At 48.9% G+C, this 16457-nt stretch overlaps 1 protein-coding gene across 2 annotated transcripts in view; it reads right to left on the reverse strand.

Annotated features, from left to right (window-relative positions):
• LOC311137983 (uncharacterized protein) overlaps window positions 1-16457 on the reverse strand; it is a 68173-nt gene that overhangs the window by 17392 nt on the left and 34324 nt on the right. For both annotated transcript variants that reach the window (XM_084172628.1, XM_084172627.1), the window contains exons 4-5: window positions 12101-12220; window positions 10343-10476 (exon numbers count right to left, since the gene is read on the reverse strand). In XM_084172628.1, the coding sequence (XP_084028754.1) occupies window positions 10343-10476; window positions 12101-12220 (254 nt within the window). The remainder of the gene's footprint in view (window positions 1-10342; window positions 10477-12100; window positions 12221-16457) is intronic.

The raw sequence follows: 16457 nt of genomic DNA on the forward strand, positions 1-16457 counted from the left end.
ACTGTATAGCCTTCCACAAGCTTCCCACAATAGCCTTCCACAAGTTTCCCACAAGTTCAAAAAAGAATGTGAAATGTCAGAATAATAGCTTTTATTTCTTGCTGGTGTAACTGAGTCAGGTTTGTAGGAGTCCTTGCTCTCACACGCTTTTTTGAGGTCAGGGTTTTGTGATGGCCACTCCAATACCTTGACTTTGTTGTCCTTAAGCCATTTTGCCACAGCTTTGGAAGTATGCTTGGGGTCATTGTCCATTTGGAACACCCATTTGCGACCAAGCTTTAACTTCCTGACTGATGTCTTGACATGTTGCTTCAATATATCCACATAATTTTCCTTCCTCATGATGCCATCTATTTTGTGAAGTGCACCAGTCCCTCCTTCAGTAAAGCACCCCCACAGCATGATGCTGCCACCCCCGTGCTTCACGGTTGGGATGGTGTTATTCGGCTTGCAAGTACCCCCTTTTTCCTCCAAACATAACAATGGGCATTATGGCAATCAGTTCTATTTTTGTTTCATCGGACCACAGGACATTTCTCCAAAAAGTACAATCTTGGTCCCCATGTGCAGTTTCAAACTGTAGTCTGGCTTTTTATGGCGGTTTTGGAGCAGTGGCTTCTTCCTTGCTGAGCGGCCTTTCAGGTTATGTCGATATAGGACTCGTTTTACTGTGGATATAGATACTTTTGTACCTGTTTTCTCCAGCATCTTCACAAGGTCCTTTGCTGTTGTTCTGGGATAGATTTGCACTTTTCGCACCAAAGTACGTTCATCTCTAGGAGACAGAACGCGTCTCCTTCCTGAGCGGTATGACGGCTGCGTGGTCCCATGGTGTTTATACTTGCATACTATTGTTTGTACAGATGAACGTGGTACCTTCAGGCGTTTGGAAATTGTTTCCAAGGATGAACCAGACTTGTGGAGGTCTACAATTCTTTTTCTGAGGTCTTGGCTTATTTCTTTTGATTTTCCCATGATGTCAAGCAAAGAGGCACTGAGTTTGAAGGTAGGCCTTGAAATACATCCACAGGTACACCTCCAATTGACTCAAATGATGTCAATTAGCCTATCAGAAGCTTCTAAAGCCATGACATTTTTCTGGAATCTTCCAAGCTGTTTAAAGGCACAGTCAACTTAGTGTATGTCAACTTCTGACCCACTGGAATTGTGATACAGTGAATTATAAGTGAAATAATCTGTCTAAATAATTGTTGGAAAAATTATGTCACGATCATTGAGAGACGGGTCAGACCAAGGCGCAGCGTGAAATGCATACATGTTTATTAACGAATAAACACTCACGACAAAACAACAAATCAACGTAACGTGAAGTCCAAGGCTATACACAATACAAGCCTAACACGGAACAAGATCCCACAAACATAGTAGGCAACTGGGCTACCTAAGTATGATCCCCAATCAGAGACAACGAGCGACAGCGGTCTCTGATTGGGAATCACACCGGCCAACCATAGAAACACAATACCTAGAATATAAACATAGAATGCATCACATAGATCTCCACACCCTGACTCAACATACAAGAGTTCCATACGTCAGGGTGTGACAGTACCACCCCCCCCCCCCAAAGGTGCAGACTTCGACCGCACAAACCTGACATAACAGGGTAGGGTCCGGGTGGGCATTCCGCCTCGGAGGCGGATCTGGCTCCGGGCGTGACGACCTCCTCCTCTCAGCCTCCCCGTTGCGCCCCTGGTCTGGTCTGGACCTCGGCGCGATGCTTCCCCTCTCCTTCCTCCCACGATGCACCAAGCCCTGTCTGGACCCTGGTGTTGGAGACCCCGAACCTGGAGAGGGGCTGACGTCTGGGCCTGGATCGGCAATCCTCCCGCGATGCACCAAGCCCTGTCTGGGCCCTGGTGTGGGAGACCCCGAACCTGGAGAGGGGCTGACGTCTGGGTCTGGACTGGAGCCGCTGACCGGAGCTGAACTGGACCCCGGTGGAGCGGACTGCTCTGGCTCCGGAGTGGAGCAGCTGACCGGTGCTGGACCAGGCACCAGTCGAATGGGCACGGGCCGTGCCGGACTGGGAACACGCACCCCTGGCTTGGTGCGAGGTGCAGGCACGGGCCAGGCCGGACTGGAGACACGCACCACTGGTTTGGTGCGGGGAGCAGGGACGGGCCGTACTGGACTGGGAACACGCACCACTGGCTTGGTGCGGGGAGCAGGTACGGGGCGTACCGGGCTGCCGACACGCACCACTGGTTTGGTGCGAGGAGCAGGGACGGGCCGTACTGGACTGGGAACACGCACCACTGGCTTGGTGCGTGGAGCAGGTACGGAGTGTACCGGGCTGGCGACATGCACCACTGGCCTGGTGTGGGGAGCAGGTACGGGGCGTACCGGGCTGGCGACACGCACCACTGGTTTGGTGCGAGGAGCAGGGACGGGCCGTATTAGACTGGGAACACGCACCACTGGCTTGGTGCGTGGAGCAGGAACGGGCCAGGACGGACTGGGAACACGCACCATTTGCCTGGTGCGGGGAGCAGGTACAGGGCGTACCGGACTGGCGACACGCACCACTGGTTTGATGCGAGGAGCAGGGACGGGCCGTACTGGACTGGGAACACGCACCACTGGCTTGGGGCGTGGAGCAGGAACGGGCCGGGCCGGACTGGGGAATACGCACCACTGGCCTGGTGTGGGGAGCAGGTACGGGGCGTACCGGGCTGGCGACACGCACCACTGGTTTGGTGCGAGGAGCAGGGACGGGCCGTACTGGACTGGGAACATGCACCACTGGCTTGGTGCGGGGAGCAGGTACAGGGCATACCGGGCTGGCGATACGCACCACTGGTTTGGTGCGAGGAGCAGGGATGGGCCGTACTGGACTGGGAACACGCACCACTGGCTTGGTGCGGGGAGCAGGTACGGGGCGTACCGGGCTGGCGACACGCACCACTGGTTTGGTGCGAGGAGCAGGGACGGGCCGTACTGGGAACACGCACCACTGGCTTGGTGCGTGGAGCAGGAACGGGCCGGGCCGGACTGGGAACACGCACCACTGGCCTGGGGCGGGGAGCAGGTACGGGGTGTACCGGGCTGACGACACGCACCACTGGTGTGGTGCGGGGAACAGGCACGGGCCGTACCGGACTGGGAACCGACGCTGGAGGTCTACGACTGTACCAGTCCTTTACTCTCCGTGTGAGGACTCCTCCTTGAGCCCCCACGAGTGCAGTGGTCGGGGCTCTTCTCTATCGATCCCCGACCACCCTTTTAGCCCCCCCAAAAAAATGTTATTGGAGCTGTCTCGCGGGCTTCCTCCTCGGCCGACGCCGTCTGTGTTCCTCTCCTGCCTGGGCCTCCTCCTTCGCCCAGGGTCCTTTCCCTGCAAAAATCTCCTCCCATGTCCAAAAACTCTTCCCCACCTGTGTCCAGGGTGTCTGCTGCTCCTGGGCACGCTGCTTGGTCCGTTGTTGGTGGGATCTTCTGTCACGATCGTTGAGAGATGGGTCAGACCAAGGTGCAGCGTGGTATGCAAACATGTTTATTTACGAATAAACACTCATGACAAAACAACAAACCAACGTAACGTGAAGTCCAAGGCTATACACAATACAAGCCTAACACAGGAACAAGATCCCACAAACTTAGTAGGCAACTGGGCTACCTAAGTATGATCCCCAATCAGAGACAACGAGCGACAGCTGTCTCTGATTGGGAATCACACCCGGCCAATACAATACCTAGAATGTAAACATAGAAATAATAACATAGAACTTCCACACCCTGACTCAACTAACAAGAGTTCTATACGTCAGGGCGTGACAAATTACTTGTGTCATGCACAAAGTAGATGTCCTAACCGACTTGCCAAAACTATAGTTTGTTAACTAAAAATGTGTGGAGTGGTTGAAAAACAAGTTTTAATGACTCCAACCTAAGTGTATGTAAACTTCCGAATTCAACTGTATATGGGGGATTGGAAATGATGCAGACAATTACATTGATAGAACCCACAATCTATCTGCAATGTTAAAGCTAATCTACCCCCTAAAAAAATAAATATACAGTACCAGTAAACAGTTTGGACACACCTACTCATTCAAGGGTTTTTCTTTATTTGTACTATTTTCTACATTGTAGAATAATAGTGAAGACATCAAAACTATGAAATAACACATATGGAATCATATAGTAACCAAAAAAGTGTTAAACAAATCAATATATATTCATTAGATTTAACTGCATTAGATTGCAGCCCAAATAAATGCTTCACAGAGTTCAAGTAACAGACACTTCTCAACATCCACTGTTCAGAGGAGACTGCGTGAATCAGGCCTTCATGGTCGAATTGCTGCAAAGAAACCACTACTAACGGACACCAATAATAAGAAGAGACTTGCTTGGGCCAAGAAACACGAGCAATGGACATTAGACCGGTCGAAATTTGTTCTTTGGTCTGATGAGTCCAAATTTGAGATTTTTGGTTCCAACCGCCATGTCTGTGTGAGACGCAGAGTAGGTGAACGGATCATCTCTGCATTTGTGGTTCCCACCGTGAAGCATGGCGGAGGTGTGATTGTGTGGGGGTGCTTTGCTGGTGACACTGTCTGTGATTTATTTAGAATTCAAGGCACACTTAACCAGCATGGCTACCACAGCATTCTGCAGCGATACGCCATCCCATCTGGTTTGCGCTTAGTGGGACTATCATTTGTTTTTCCAACAGGACAATGACCCAAAACACACCTCCAAGCTGTGTAAGGGCTATTTGACCAAGGAGAGTGATGGAGTGCAGCATCAGATGACCTGGTCTCCACAATCACCCGACCTCAATCCAATTGAGATGGTTTGGGATGAGTTGGAACGCAGAGTGAAGGAAAAGAAGCCAACAAGTGCTCAGCATATGTGGGAACTCCTTCAAGACTGTTGGAAAAGCATTCCTCATGAAGCTGGTTGAGCGAATACCAAGAGTGTGCAAAGCTGTCATCAAGGCAAAGGGTGGCTACTTTGAAAAATATAAAATATAAAATATATTTTGATTTGTTTAACACTTTTTTGGTTACTACATGATTCCATATGTGTTATTTCATAGTTTTGATGTCTTCACTATTATTCTACAATGTAGAAAATAGTAAAAATAAAGAAAAAACCTTTGACTGGTACCGTAAAAGGACACATATGTGCAGATATGTTCACCACGTCATTGCTCTCTCACTCGTTCGCTCTGCTTTGTGTGCATCTTGCTAGCTGTCACTCAAATGGCAAGGGGCTGACCACTGCGTGTCACACTCTGGCTCCGGGACTGTGTGTTAGAGCCAGGGTGTATTTCATTTGGTGGTGTTGGGGATGGGTGAGTTTCATTTTGTTTGTGTTTAGTGGTGATTGGTCAATGACTCCCAATCGGAGGTAACGAGTGTCAGCTGTCGGCTCGTTATCTCTGATTGGGAGCCATATATATTCTGTGTGTTTTTCTCCTTGGGTTTGTGGGTTTTTGTTCCGTGTTTCAGTCGTTGTACTTTGGACTTCACGAGTCGTCTTTAGTTTTGTATTTCTGTGCTTTTGCTTATTAAAGTCATGTTTCTTGGACACGTTGCGCCTTGGTCATACTTGGACGACATAGACGATCGTGACAGAAAAACCCACCACAAAAAGACCAAGCAGCGTGTCAAGCGGCAACAGGACCTACCTACACAGGATTTATGGACTTCCATAAAGGATTCATGGACATGGGAGGAGATTCTGGATGGTAAGGGGCCTTGGGATCAACCGGGAGAATATCGCCGTCCTCGTGAAGAGCGGGAGGCAGCTAAAGCCGAGAGGCGGCGATATGAGGAGGCAGCACGGAGGCAAGGCTGGAAGCCCGAGAGTACTACCCAAGAATTTCTTGGGGAGGAAGCGCCAGGTATGGAGAGAACGCTGGTGGATGTCCTCCTCGGCTGGGGACATATTACGCAGGAGGAGGCCGTCCGGTACCGGAGGGCGATGAAGGGGGAGAACCTGGCAGGAGTGGAGCAACGGCATCAGCAGGGCCATCGTCGGAAGGACGAGAGGCAACCCCAAAAAATTTTTGGGGGGGGGCACATGGCTTGGGCGCCTGGGCAGCAGGAGGCTGCCACAGGGAGAGGTGGAGAGAAGGCTATCGGATTACGGGAGCCATTGGCGAGTAGAGGGAGGGAAGTTGTTGTGGCACGGCATGAGAGACTGAAGTGTGTTACCAGTCCGGTCCGGCCCGTTCCTGATCCCCAGTTAAGGCCAGTGGTGTGTGTTCCCGGTACGGACCGGCCTGTTCCTACTCCACGCACCAGGTCCACGATGTGCGTCGCCAGCCCGGCCCGGCCTGTTCCGGCCACTCGCACCAGGGATACGGTGCGCGTCGCCAGCCCAGCCCGGCCTGTTCCTGCTCCACGCACGAATCCTACGGGGTGCGTCACCAGCCCAGCCCGGCCTGTTCCTGCTCCACGCACGAATCCTGAGATGCGTGTCCTCAGCCCGGTACCTCCAGTTCCGGCACCACGCATCAGGCCTACGGTGCGTCCCCAGGGTCCAGTATGCCCTGTTCCTGCTCCCCGCACTAGCCCTGAGATGCGTGTCCTCAGCCCGGTACCTCCAGTTCCGGCACCACGCATCAGGCCTACGGTGCGTCCCCAGGGTCCAGTATGCCCTGTTCCTGCTCCCCGCACTAGCCCTGAGATGCGTGTCCTCAGCCCGGTACCTCCAGTTCCGGCACCACGCATCAGGCCTACGGTGCGTCCCCAGGGCCAAGCATGCCCTGTTGCTGCTTCCCGCACTAGCCCTGAGATGCGTGTCCTCAGCCCGGTACCTCCAGTTCCGGCACCACGCATCAGGCCTACAGTGCGTCTCAGCCGGCCAGAGTCTGCCGTCTGCCCAACGGCGCCTGAACTGCCCGTCTGCCCAACGGCGCCTGAACTGCCCGTCTGCCCAACGGCGCCTGAACTGCCCGTCTGCCCAACGGCGCTTGAACTGCCCGTCTGCCCTATGGCGCCTGAACTGCCCGTCTGCCAAGCGTTGCATAAGCCGCCCGTCTGTACTGAGCCTGCAAAGCCGCCCGTCTGCCATGAGCCTTCAGAGCCGTCCGCCAGACCGGAGCTGCTAGAGCCTTCCGCCAGACAGGATCAGCCAGAGCCTTCCGCCAGACAGGATCAGCCAGAGCCTTCCGCCAGACAGGATCAGCCAGAGCCTTCCGCCAGACAGGATCAGCCAGAGCCTTCCGCCAGACAGGATCAGCCAGAGCCTTCCGCTAGACAGGATCAGCCAGAGCCGTCCGCCAGACAGGATCAGCCAGAGCCTTCCGCCAGCCATGAGCAGCCAGATCCGTCAGCCAGCCATGAGCAGCCAGATCCGTCAGCCAGCCATGAGCAGCCAGATCCGTCAGCCAGCCATGAGCAGCCAGATCCGTCAGCCAGCCATGAGCAGCCAGATCCGTCAGCCAGCCATGAGCAGCCAGATCCGTCAGCCAGCCATGAGCAGCCAGATCCGTTAGCTAGCCATGAGCAGTCAGATCCGTCAGCTAGCCATGAGCAGCCAGATCCGTCAGCCAGCCATGAGCAGCCAGATCCGTCAGCCAGCCATGAGCCGTCCAGCCAGGATCCGCCAGAGCCGTCCAGCCGGGATCCGCCAGAGCCGTCCAGCCGGGATCCGCCAGAGCCGTCCAGCCGGGATCCGCCAGAGCCGTCCAGCCGGGATCCGCCAGAGCCGTCCAGCCGAGATCCGCCAGAGCCGTCCAGCCGTGATCCGCCAGAGCCGTCCAGCCGGGATCCGCCAGAGCCGTCCAGCCGGGATCCGCCAGAGCCGTCCAGCCGGGATCCGCCAGAGCCGTCCAGCCGGGATCCGCCAGAGCCGTCCAGCCGGGATCCGCCAGAGCCGTCCAGCCGGGATCCGCCAGAGCCGTCCAGCCGGGATCCGCCAGAGCCGCCGAGCCGGGATCCGCCAGAGCCATCCAGCCGGGATCCGCCAGAGCCGTCCAGCCAGGATCCGCCAGAGCCGTCCAGCCGGGATCCGCCATTCAGTCCGGTGCTGCCCCTTAATCCGGTGGGGTTAATTTGGAGGGTGGTCAGGTGGAGGAGGCTACAAAAGCGGGTAGTGACTATGGTGGAGTGGGGATCACGACCAGAGCCTGAACCACCGCCGAAGAGGTATGCCCACCCAGCCCTCCCTTGGTTAGCCCTAGTTGAGGCGCGGTCGCAGTCCGCGCCTTTAGGGGGGGGTACTGTCACACTCTGGCTCCGGGACTGTGTGTTAGAGCCAGGGTGTATTTCATTTGGTGGTGTTGGGGATGGGTGAGTTTCATTTTGTTTGTGTTTAGTGGTGATTGGTCAATGACTCCCAATCGGAGGTAACGAGTGTCAGCTGTCGGCTCGTTATCTCTGATTGGGAGCCATATATATTCTGTGTGTTTTTCTCCTTGGGTTTGTGGGTTTTTGTTCCGTGTTTCAGTCGTTGTACTTTGGACTTCACGAGTCGTCTTTAGTTTTGTATTTCTGTGCTTTTGCTTATTAAAGTCATGTTTCTTGGACACGTTGCGCCTTGGTCATACTTGGACGACATAGACGATCGTGACACTGCGCCACTGGGGGAAAATGTAGGCTGCGGTCAGATGCCAAGCAGTTGCCATACCAAGCGGTGACGCAGCCAGTCAAGATGCTCTCAATGGTGCAGCTGTAGAACTTTTTGAAGATCTGAGGGCCCATGCTAAATCTTTTCAGCCTCCTCAGAGGGAAGAGGCATTATTGTGCCCTCTTCATGACTCTGTTGGTGTGTTTGGACCATGATAGATTCTTAGTGATGTGGACACTGAGGAACTTGATGCTCTCGACCGGTTCCACTACAGCCCTGTTGATTTGAATGGGGGCGTGCTCGGCTCTCCGTTTCCTGTAGTCCACGATCAGTTCTTTGTCTTGCTGACATTGAGGGAGAGGTTATTGTCCTGGCACTACACTGCCAGGTCTCTGACCTCCTCCCTATGTGGTCCTCTGTAGCTCAGCTGGTAGAGCACGGCGCTTGTAACGCCAAGGTAGTGGGTTCGATCCCCGGGACCACCCATACACAAAAATGTATGCACGCATGACTGTAAGTCGCTTTGGATAAAAGCGTCTGCTAAATGGCATATTATATTATTATTTATTATATTATATTATTATATATTATTATTATTATCTCAACGTCGTCGGTGATCAGGTCTACTGCCGTCGTGTCGTCTGAAAACTTAATGATGGGGTTGGAGTCATGCGTGGCCACGCAGTCGTGGGTGGACAGGGAGTACAGGAGGGGACTAAGCACGCACCCCTGAGGGGCCCTGGTCTTGAGGGTCAGAGTGGCGGATGTGTTGTTGCCTACCCTCACCACCTGGGGGCATCCCGTAAGGAAGTCCAAGATCCAGTTGCAGAGAGAGGTGTTCAGTCCCAGGGTACTTAGCTTAGTGATGAGCTTTGAGGGTACTATGGTGTTGAACGCTGAGCTTTAGTCAATGAACAGCATTCTCAAGTAGGTGTTCCTTTTGTCCAAGTGGGAAAGGGCAGTGTGGAGTGCAATAGAGATTGCATCATCTGTGGATCTGTTGGGGCGGTATCCGAATTGGCGTTGGTCCAGGGTGTCTGGGATGATGGTGTTGATGTGAGCCATGACCAGCCTTTCAAAAAATTTCATTGGCTACAGATGTGAGTGATACAGGGTAATAGTCATTTAGACAGGTTACCATGGCGTTCTTGGGCACAGGGACTATGGTGGTCTGATTGAAGGTACGTAGGTATTACAGACTGGGTCAGGGAGAGGTTGAAAATGTCAGTGAAGACACTTGCCAGCTGGTCAGTGCATGCTCTGAGTACGTGTCCTGGTAATCCATCTGGCCCTGTGGCCTTGTGAATGTTAACCTGTCTTACAGTGTTGGAATAAGATATGAGGATAAAAAGGGACCCCATTTCAACCCAAGACCTTGGTGTTTCTCCTAATATTGAAAATAGTTTTGTAAGATATACTGGTGCTGAGAAATACACACCAGTCTCCCCTATATGATACAGTATATGATACAGACTATATGATACAGACCTATATCCCACAGTGTAGTGTATGGCAACAAAAAAAACAACCAAAAAAACATTGTGAAGTGGTGATCCCACTGGCTATAAGGTGAATGCACCTATTTGTAAGTCGCTCTGGATAAGAGCGTCTGTTAAATGACGTAAATGAAAATTGTCCAAATGACATAGGCCTGATTAGAGTATGAAAAGTGACCAAGCTGTTCAACTTTTCTGTTTTATCTTTGATGATTTTAAATGCATTGTATCCATGTCTGGCTGAATTGTGTTTTTAATTGTCAAATAAAATAAATCAGCTACAGTATATGCTGTACCTGGATCAGTTTTCCCAGAGTGGTGTCTCTACAGCGGATACTGTACTTCCAGTTCTTACTGCTCTTCTTCCCCCCAAACTCCTCAAAGACACTTGGGGTTAACCAGCGACCCTGGACCACAATGCACCTCTCCCCTGAGACAAACCAATGAGGAAGTCAGACATCATACACACCACCACAAATTAAAACCATGCAATGTCAAATGGACCGTAGTACACATGTGTCTGACTGTGATTGAAACATGGGTCTCCTGCAATTCACAATACTGTGTTCACCCACTAAAGGCTATGCTTTAGATCTGGGCCCGTATTCACAAAGGGTCTCAGAGTAGAACATTTATTGTAAGTGCTGATGGGTAGAAAATTAAAGCTATCCTTGAAGCCTTTAGTCATGAGTCACACCTAGTCAACAGATGTTTAGGACACCTCATGAGCTGTCCTAACCAGTTAAGAGTTACCAGCAGGTGTCTTGATAATGTGGTTCCTGCGCCACATGCAATTACTTTGGAGTTGTTAAAAGAATGTTTTGATATTTGAATATGATCAAACCATAAATAATCTAGACCTAATTGTAATAGTATCTCTTGAGCTTTTGGCAATGATTTCAAGAGACCTATTTCACAATTATATGCCTAAATACTTAGAACCACTAGGCTAATAAATAAACAAGTTTTCTTTTGATTATTTATTTATCTACATAACATCACTTTGTTAAAAAAAAGTATATATTGGGCATGCCTATAAATTGGGCAATTGAAGGCATCTAGGGCTTATATTGACTTTGATTGTGTTCGATGAAAATGATAGACCTTTCAAACGTTGTATGCAACATTGTTGGCAAGTGAATTGATGCCTACTGTGCCAAAGCTTTTCAGAGTTGTTAAACGGAAGTGACGATTGTGTTGATATAATGGTAATATTGGCATAATTCCGCTTTTAATGACCATCAAAAAATGCATGCCAACATATTAGAGTAGGCAAAGTGATCGTGCCAGATGAAAATAATATCGAACTTTTTACCACAGTCACATTCACCATGGTTGCGTGTTACCTATAGAGTTCACAGCTGGCAATGCCTCCTCACGATTGGTTATTCCCCATAATTTGCAATGTCAATGAGCCTCATCACTATCTCTCCTTTGCGGTACCTCAAACTGTCGTGATTACCAGCTGAGATAAAAGTTTATGAGTTGATTTTACTCCTGGCTCAGAATTTGTGTGGGCAGTGTTAACATCATCCTAAAACCTACTCTGAGCTGGTAGTTTTCTTTGTCTTAAAACTGTCTTAAAACATTCCTAGGACCTTTTCTGAGATGCTTTGTGGATACGGGCCCTGGTCTCGAGGAGTATTTAAAGGGGCAATCAGCAATTGCATCAATTACAAAGAGGACTCCCCACCAATGTTTCGGTAAAAAGCTGAAGGATGGGCCTGGAAAAAAAGAGCTATGGAGGCAAGGACTGACCATCCATGCTATTAACATTATAGTGTTAACCATGTTTTGAGGGTATACAGTGTTTGTTTACATTTACTTTGTTTACAAATATTGGAGTAAAACAGCCGTATACAGTATTTTGTTCTGATGGGGTAAGACAGTTGAACTAAGCTCATGAGGTTGTTATAAGTTATATTGCTATATTCAAAATTGGATGTAGCAACTGCAGATTGCCACTTTTAAGGTCTCAGGCAAGGTTATTCGGGCCAAACCACATCCACCATTACACACAAACACATAGTATTAAGTCTATTGTTACGACCTACCTTTGGCCAGCTTTACCCTATTGAGCATGCCTTCTTTGTCCCCACAGTTGACTGGGAGTTGGATCTTGTAGATGGGCCAGGTCCAGATGTCAGCTTTCACCCCTTTCCTTAAAGTAGAACCTGCAATGGGACACGTTGGGGACAGTCATTAAGATGTGACTTGAAAATAAAAATAAACATATTTCACCCCCACCCCCCAAAAAGAAAACTACTTCTTACGCTATGAATTCAGCAGTCAATATTTCAGAAAATCTATGTTTGAAGTTACAGAGGTACTTCAGACGTATTATTATTTTTATTTTTTTAGGGGGTAGATCAGCTTTAATATTGCAGATAGATTTGTAGCTTCCATCAATGTAATTGTCGGCATCATTTCCAATCCCCAATATATATTTTCTATATACACTGCTCAAAAAAATTAAGGGAACACAAAAATAACACATCCTAGAATGAAAGAATGTTATTAAATACTTTTTTCTTTACATAGTTGAATGTGCTGACAACAAAATCACACAGAAATTATCAATGGAAATCAAATTTATCAACCCATGGAGGTCTGGATTTGGAGTCACCCTCAAAATTAAAGTGGAAAACCACACTACAGGCTGATCCAACTTTGTTGTAATTTTGATGTAATGTCCTTAAAACAAGTCAAAATGATGAGGTGGCGGATGGTCTCCTGAGGGATCTCCTCCCAGACCTGGACTAAAGCATCCGCCAACTCCTGGACAGTCTGTGGTGCAACGTGGCGTTGGTGGATGGAGCGAGACATGATGTCCCAGATGTGCTCAATTGGATTCAGGTCTGGGGAACGGGCGGGCCAGTCCATAGCATCAATGCCTTCCTCTTGCAGGAACTGCTGACACACTGTGCGGCCCCCCAAAGAAATGCCACCACACACCATGACTGACCCACCGCCAAACCGGTCATGCTGGAGGATGTTGCAGGCAGCAGAACGTTCTCCACGGCGTCTCCAGACTCTGTCACGTCTGTCACATGTGCTCAGTGTGAACCTGCTTTCATCTGTGAAGAGCACAGGGCGCCAGTGGCGAATTTGCCAATCTTGGTGTTCTCTGGCAAATGCCAAACGTCCTGCACGGTGTTGGGCTGTAAGCACAACCCTCACCTGTGGACGTCGGGCCCTCATACCACCCTCATGGAGTCTGTTTCTGACCGTTTGAGCAGACACATGCACATTTGTGGCCTGCTGGAGGTCATTTTGCAGGGCTCTGGCAGTGCTCCTCCTGCTCCTCCTTGCACAAAGGCGGAGGTAGCAGTCCTGCTGCTGGGTTGTTGCCCTCCTACGGCCTCCTCTACGTCTCCTGATGTACTGGCCTGTCTCCTGGTAGCGCCTCCATGCTCTGGACACTACGCTGACAGACACAGCAAACCTTCTTGCCACAGCTCGCATTGATGTGCCATCCTGGATGAGCTGCACTACCTGAGCCACTTGTGTGGGTTGTAGACTCCGTCTCATGCTACCACTAGAGTGAAAGCACCGCCAGCATTCAAAAGTGACCAAAATATCAGCCAGGAAGCATAGGAACTGAGAAGTGGTCTGTGGTCACCACCTGCAAAACCAGTCCTTTATTGGGGGTGTCTTGCTAATTGCCTATAATTTCCACCTGTTGTCTATTCCATTTGCACAACAGCATGTGACATTTATTGTCAATCAGTGTTGCTTCCTAAGTGGACAGTTTGATTTCACAGATGTGTGATTGACTTGGAGTTACATTGCGTTGTTTAAGTGTTCCCTTTATTTTTTTGAGCAGTGTATATATATATATACAGTTGAAGTCGGAAGTTTACATACACTTAGGTTGGAGTCATTAAAACTCGTTTTTCAACCACTCCACACATTTCTTGTTAACAAACTATAGTTTTGGCAAGTCGGTTAGGACATCTATTTTGTGCATGACACAAGTAGTTTTTCCAACAATTGTTTACAGACAGATTATTTCACTTATAATTTACTGTATCACAATTCCATTGGGTCAGACGTTTACATACACTAAGTTGACTGTGCCTTTAAACAGCTTGGAAAATTACAGAAAATTATGTCATGGCTTTAGAAGCTTCTAATAGGCTAATTGACATCATTTGAGTGAATTGGAGAAGTACCTGTGGATGTATTTCAAGGCCTACCTTCAAACTCAGTGCCTCTTTGCTTGACATCATGGGAAAATCAAAAGAAATCAGCCAAGACCTCAGAAAATAAATTGTAGATCTCCACAAGTCTGGTTCATCCTTGGGAGCAATTTACAAACGCCTGAAGGTACCATGTTCATCTGTACAAACAATAGTATGCAAGTATAAACACCATGGGACCACGCAGCCGTCAAACCACTCAGGAAGGAGATGCGTTCTGTCTCCTAGAGATGAACGTACTTTGGTGCGAAAAGTGCAAATCAATCCCAGAACAACAGCAAAGGACCTTGTGAAGATGCTGGAGGAAACAGGTAACAAAAGTATCTATATCCACAGTAAAACAAGCCCTATATCGACATAACCTGAAAGGCCGCTCAGCAAGGAAGAAGCCACTGCTCCAAAACCGCCATAAAAAGCCAGACTACGGTTTGCAACTGCACATGGGAAAAATATCATACTTTTTGGAGAAATGTCCTCTGGTCTGATGAAACAAAAATAGAACTGTCTGGCCATAATGACCATCGTTATGTTTGGAGGAAAAAGGGGGTGCTTCCAAGCCGAAGAACACCATCCCAACCGTGAAGGACGGGGGTGGCAGAATCATGCTGTGGGGGTGCTTTGCTGCAGGAGGAACTGGTGCACTACACAAAATAGATGGCATCATGAGGAAGGAACATTATGTGGATATATTGAAGCAACATCTCAAGACATCAGTCAGGAAGTTAAAGCTTGGTCGCAAATGGGTCTTCCAAATGGACAATGACCCCAAGCATTATTCCAAAGTTGTGGCAAAATGTCTCAAAGACAACAAATTCAAGGTATTGGAGTGGCCATCACAAAGCTGTGACCTCAATCCTATAGAAAATGTGTGGGCAGAACTGAAAAAGCGTGTGCAAGCAAGGAGGCCTACAAACCTGACTCAGTTACACCAGCTCTGTCAGGAGGAATGGGCCAAAATTCACCCAACTTATTGTGGGAAGCTTGTGGAAGGCTACCCGAAATGTTTGACCCAAGTTAAACAATTTAAAGGCAATGCTACCAAATACTAATTGAGTATATGTAAACTTCTGACCCACTGGGAATGTGATGAAAGAAATAAAAGCTGAAATAAATAATTCTCTCTACCGTTATTCTGACATTTCACATTCTTAAAATAAAGTGGTGATCCTAGCTGACCTAAGAGAGGGAATTTTTACTAGGATTAAATGCCAGGAATTGTAAAAAACTGAGATGAAATGTATTTGGCTAAGGTGTATGCAAACTTCCGACTTCAACTGTATATACAGTGGCTTGCGAAAGTATTCACCCCCCTTGGAATTTTGGGGGTTTGTATCATTTGATTTACACAACATGCCTACCACTTTGAAGTTGCAAAATATTTTGTATTGTGAAACAAACAAGAAATAAGACAAAAAAACTGTAAACTTGAGCGTGCATAACTATTCACCCCCCCAAATTCAAAACTTTGTAGAGCCACCTTTTGCAGCAATTACAGCTGCAAGTCTCTTGGGGTATGTCTCTATAAGCTTGGCACATCTAGCCACTTGGATTTTTGCCCATTCTTCAAGGCAAAACTGCTCCAGCTCCTTCAAGTCGGATGGATTCAGCTGGTGTACATTAATCTTTAAGTCATACCACAGATTCTCAATTGGATTGAGGTCTGGGCTTTGACTAGGCCATTCCAAGACATTTAAATGTTTCCCCTTAAGCCACTCAAGTGTTGCTTTAGCAGTATGCTTAGGGTCATTGTCCTGCTGGAAGGTGAACCTCAGTCCCAGTCTCAAATCTCTGGAAGACTGAAACAGGTTTCCCTCAAGAATTTACCTGTATTTAGCGCCATCCATCATTCCTTTAATTCTAACCAGTTTCCCAGTCCCTGCAGATGAAAACCATCCGCACAGCATGATGCTGCCACCACCATGCTTGACTGTGGTGATGGTGTTCTCGGGGTGATGAGAGGTGTTGGGTTTGCACCAGGCATAGCGTTTTCCTTGATGGCCAAAAAGCTCAACTTTAGTCTCACTGAGCAGAGTACCTTCTTCCATATGTTTGGGGAGTCTCCCACATGCCTTTTGGTGAACACTAAACGTGTTTGCTTATTTTTTTCTTTAAGCAATGGCTTTTTTATGGCCACTCTTCCGTAAAGCCCAGCTCTGTGGAGCGTACGGCTTAAAGTGGTCCTATGGACAGATACTCCAATCTCCGCTTT

The sequence above is a fragment of the Coregonus lavaretus genome (genome assembly GCF_964263955.1).
Source record: "Coregonus lavaretus genome assembly, chromosome: 2".
NCBI lineage: Eukaryota > Metazoa > Chordata > Actinopteri > Salmoniformes > Salmonidae > Coregonus > Coregonus lavaretus.